We start from the raw sequence: 5,257 nt of genomic DNA on the forward strand, positions 1-5,257 counted from the left end.
CTCTCTCTCTCTCTCTCTCTCTCAAATAAATAAATAAAAATTTAAAAAAAAAATAAAAGTAAAGCTATAGATTAAGGCATTAATAAGGCAACATTTGTTGGATCTGTAGAATCAAAAACCAAAAGTGGACAATTGCTTATAAAGTACTTGAGGATAAAACGAACTACTGAAGCTATAACCATGAAAGAGCCTCATTGAAAAACTGGCCAACCATTTCAGCATTATCGCATCCCACCTCCTCTAAAAGCTGTTCCTAATCATTCTAGTACATGCTGATCTCTCCCAAGAACCTACCTATAAAACTTACTGATCGTGCTGGCTCCAAAAGTCCCCTAAGGCAATTCCTTAACTCTCTAGGTCTCTCTTCTACAGGGTAGCATGCCCAGCTCTCTGCAGCAGGCTGAGCAGGGCTCTCAGGAAGAAACTGGAAGTCAAGTGAGCTCCAGTGAGGCTTCCTTCACAGGTCTCCCCTGTGACAAGGATGACTAAGCGGAGTGGGAAAGGAGCCACTGCGCCAGGGCTCCCCGCAGAATTTATGTGTTACAGAAATGTCCTTGAAGAACAAATGGCCAAAATCGTAACAGACATGACAGGGAATTTTAAATAGTGCCCATATTGAATGGACGTGAGAAATGCAGATAGAGATGATTGGCCTGAGCTCAGCTTAGGGCTGGGGAGATAGCTCAGTAGAATAAGCGCTTGCCTAGCAAACTTAGGGTCCTGAGTTCAATTCCCAGTACCACCAAAAAAAAAAAAAAAAGGAAATACTGAGCTCAGTTTACTAGGAAGTTGATGGGAAACGTAAAGGAATCACTCTGGCAGGAAGTATCCCTGTCATATTCCCCTATATGAAATACTGAAACTTTCTCTCGATTTAGTAAATACTTACAGAGCTTCTGCTATATGCACAATGATGATGATAGGTAGCTGGGCATGGTGCTGCAAACCTGTAATCTTATCAACCAGCAGACTGAAGACAGGAGGGTGGCAGTGAGGTTGAGATCAGCCTAGGATACTTAGTTCAAGACATAATAAGACCCTGACTCAAAACAAACAAAAAATGATAACTAATTACTAGGTGTATTTCCTAGACCTGTTTCCACTGGTTGAAAGTGTCAGCCCTAGAGAGAGTAGTTTGAAGTAGAGGTTGGGAGGGGATGTGTCCCATTTTTGCTCTAGAGTACAAATAGATCATAGGTGGAAAACCTGTGTCTCATTCTGAATTCCTTATGTAATGCCAAGTGCAAATGGGTATTTGAGAAATGAAAGGCAAATATCTAAACAAACCGTCTTTGCACATCCCTGAAATAACTGTGAAGGTTTCCTCTGTTGCAGGCATCAGAAGTTGAGAGACAACTCTCCATGCAGGTCCATGCCCTCAGAGAAGACTTTCGGGAGAAAAACTCATCGACCAACCAGCACATTATCCGGCTCGAGAGCCTTCAGGCTGAGGTAAGACTGGCCATGTGGCAGCATTTGAAGGTGAAGTACTTTTTTTTCCTTGGAGGTGCCTCACTGCATCTTTGTATAAGGAGTTCTCTGAACTGAGAAATGAAAACCTGCTATATATAAAAGGGACTAAACTTGCCAGAGAGAGATAGTTCTATGAGAAACTAAATGAGGAACACTTGATAATTGTAACATTGGGTAGCTTGTTGTCTGGAAGAATAACAGTACTCAGAGTTACTGCTGAAAGTCTGGAAAGTATGAATGACCTATATTTTACTGAATATGTCAGTGCCTGCAAAAAGATGCTTGCCAACCTCACATAAAAGTTGGGAGCCAGTGAGATAACTCAGTGGCTTAAGCACCTGCCTGGCAAATGCAAGGTCCTGAGTTCAATCCCCAGTACCAAAAAAAAAAAAGTTGGGGGAGGACATTTTTCTCCATTCCTCTTAGGTCCAGTTCAGTCTGCACTAATAGGATGTTACTGGTCTCACCTATAAACTAAAACCAGTAGGCATTTCTACTTCATAAGGATTTTGTGACAACTCAGTGGGTTAAAACATGGAGAGTACTTGACCTGGTCTCTGGGACATAAGTGCAGAACATGGTGGCCAGAGTCTGTGGCCCTGAGTGGGCTGGGGACCAATACTATAAGCATCCAGTCACGTGGGAAGTAGGATAAGGGACATATCATCAGCTGAACCAGGTTAGGGGCTTACAACTTATATTCTCCTAAAGGCCCCTCATCCTCTTTGGCTAAGTCAGATTCTGAGAGACAGTCTAGCAATAGACAAAAGAACCCCTCCCTGTGGCTGAAGAATTAGCCGTGTGGTCAGGCTGGAGAAGCCCCACAGCTGCCTTCCTGCTTTATAAGTCACTGGGCATGTTTTTCCTAAAGTCTATCAATATCTTCTCTTTTCTTCTCCCTCTGCACTTCCTTCCATCCTCTTTTCCCTTGGAATTCCTACTGATATTGAGCAGCAGGTTCTTGAAGTAAGTAGATTTGTTCCGGTAGGTTCAGCATGCCGTCTGTGCCCATCTGTGTGCATGACTTGTTGTTCAGCTGCCTCTCCCAGGCTCTGACTCTGTCAAGTTGCCTGACTTCCTCTTTCCCATGCCTGTTCATTTTTTTCTAGACCCTCATGAACAAGTCATTCCAAGGAATTTTTATTGCCAGATTTGGTCACAAGTTTCAGAGTATAGAAGGTAGAGTAAGAGAATTGACAGCCTAATACCAATTCCTCACTTCACCCTGTAACACTGCTACTTTCAAAGGCCAGGCTCTGAAATTGCTCCTTTTAACTAAGTATTTCCCAAAACTTTGAACTTGTAAGATTTTTCAGGGCTGTTTCTATATCAGAATCATGTTACCTCATTGCTTCACTGAGTGAAACTTGGGAAACAAAGATGATCCATGGGAAAGAGAATTTAAAAGTCAGAGGGTATTTACATGAAAATGAACTAGAGTGAGAATTCCCTTCACCTGGTTAACTCTGCTTTAATGTAGGGAATAGTGAGCCCATTCACAAAAGGAGCTTGCTGCTTTTGGTCTCTTATCCAGATACACACTTGAGAGACAGGATTTCTTTGTCTGTCCAGACATCTGATCTCTCTGGCCAAAGGCCACATACCTCATTTCCCCAGTACAGCATCTTATCTGATTGATCAGTAGCCAAGAAAGATCTGTGCCTTATGAGTGGAGCTGTAGTGCAGAGAGTGGATATAACCAAGGAGCAGAGAGAGGTGGCTCTCAGAAGACCTAGAACAGGTTAGACATTCATTTCAGTCTCCCCTGGAAAAGCTCTGAGGTTGGTCCCCAGAACTTACCCAGATGAGAACTTTAGGCCTTGTTCTCTGGGCTGCCCTAGAGAGCCTGGAGAATATCTTCACCAACAATGCAGTATGACAAATAATCAGTCAGGCAGGGAACTGATAAGTAGGAGCCGGGGGACCTGCAGGGTCCCCAGAGTTACCCCTAATCCAGTATCATTTGGGAAGGCTTTCTGGAGCCCCTGAGCAGGGCAGTGTTCTAGGTGAAACATTGTTGGCTTTGGGAGCCCTGACTCAGAGTTGCTCCCTGCAAACCTGAAAGCCTCAGAAGACTAGTCAAATCCTCCAATTTCTGCCACTGAAGAGAGCAGATAGACCTTCCAACAAGGGAATGTATGTATCTTGACAGTGACTAGGTAACTCATTATGCAGACAGAGCAACCTTTTTCACAAAATTTGCTTCTGTTCACAAGCTGCTTGTACAGGATAAGTTGTTCTCAGTAAAGTCAGTGATTCACGTGGTCCCTGTCCCACTCCCCCGAGCACAGGTTGATGTAGGTACTACTTTGCTTTCTGTACCTTGCTAGTTCCTCCACTGGGGCCCTAGGTCTGAGCTGTGGCCTCTAGCACCAGAAGGACCAGTTATGGGGAGAGGACAGAGGAAGACCTGAAAGTGCAAAAACATGAGGCTCCAGAGGAATGCATGGGTACTTTCTCATCCTCACAGCCTAGAGAAGGAAGAGTAGTAGCAGCAGCCGGGTTCCACCCCCAACCAACATTGGGGCTGGGGTAAAGCTGAGGCCAGGCAAGGTGGAGCCTTCTCTGTCTTATCTCTGGAATTTCCAGAGCACTAACCATCCCTTCCTCTGCCTGGCAGCCCACATTCCAGCTTCCCCATGGCTGCCTCCCACCACTTCCCAGCTTCCTAGAGGGGAGGGGCTTTCTCTTCAGCCAAAGATTGTACTACTTCTCTTTCTGAGATGGGAACCCCCAAGTCCCTAGGCACAACACCTAAAGACATGTGCCACCCTGTTGAGGCCTAGTCCTCTTTGTGCACATCAGCCCAGGTGTAACGTCACACCACTCCTGTGGCCTTTCAGATCAAGATGCTGTCGGATCGGAAACGGGAGCTAGAGCATCGCCTCAGTGCTACCTTAGAAGAAAATGACCTGCTACAAGGGACTGTGGAAGAGCTACAGGACCGAGTGCTGATCCTGGAAAGGCAAGGCCATGACAAAGACCTACAGGTACTGGACAGAGATTCTGTCCTGCAGGACTAGGGCCAGACAGTAAGAGCACTTAGCAGAAAGGGGAAGCCAACTGCTATGGTTGGTCAGGAGTGGGTGATATGAAGGTCTCACAATGGACCTGTTAGGATTCTCCTAGGCATGCTCTGATACAATCATAGCGAAACATATCATTCCTCACAAGGCCTTGCCATCACTAGAAGTTTTGCACAGTTTTTTCTGGGCTCTTAACCGGGCTGGAACACTGAGATTGTCATTCTGGCCTCCTGGCATTTGTAAAACATGCTCAATTTCTGAGGCAGCCTGGGCCCCTGTCCTCAGCTCACAGCATTCTCTGATGCTGTCTTCCTAGGTGGAGGGGTTTAGTTGGCTGGCATAGAATAGAAACCAAGAAGCTCCCCACTGAACACAGCAAGACATATCCTGCCTTTGAAAATATACAATCTGAGCCCTTTTGGAGCCTAATTCGTCTCTTTGTCTCCCTGAAGGAAACTGCTTCATAGTCATATATGTCCTTTTTAGGGAACTGCCACCAGGCTTCAGCTGAATTTCTAAGCTTACACTTGACAAAAACAGACCCTTAGACAAAAAGATAATCACCCTCAGCCTTCCCAGAAAGGGTGTGGCATCTGCTACCAATGTGTTTTGCTGGGAAGACTTGGGACTATAGGCTAGGGTGTACTGGTTCCCTTTTAGACATGGCAGGAAGTGTACTAGACAACCATAATGTCATTTATTTTTTTTAATTAATTAATTTATTTATTTATTTATTTATTTTGCGTGTGTGTGGCCAG

General features: G+C 45.0%; 1 protein-coding gene across 2 annotated transcripts in view; it reads left to right on the plus strand.

Moving 5' to 3' along the window:
• The window catches only part of Bicdl1 (BICD family like cargo adaptor 1), a 138,938-nt gene that overhangs the window by 95,455 nt on the left and 38,226 nt on the right, over positions 1-5,257 (plus strand). For both annotated transcript variants that reach the window (XM_023720921.1, XM_023720920.1), the window contains exons 3-4: positions 1,336-1,452; positions 4,317-4,463. In XM_023720921.1, coding sequence (XP_023576689.1) covers positions 1,336-1,452; positions 4,317-4,463 — 264 coding nt within the window. The remainder of the gene's footprint in view (positions 1-1,335; positions 1,453-4,316; positions 4,464-5,257) is intronic.

The sequence above is a fragment of the Octodon degus genome, unplaced genomic scaffold, assembly GCF_000260255.1.
Source record: "Octodon degus isolate 3935 unplaced genomic scaffold, OctDeg1.0 scaffold00079, whole genome shotgun sequence".
NCBI classification, from domain to species: Eukaryota; Metazoa; Chordata; class Mammalia; order Rodentia; family Octodontidae; genus Octodon; species Octodon degus.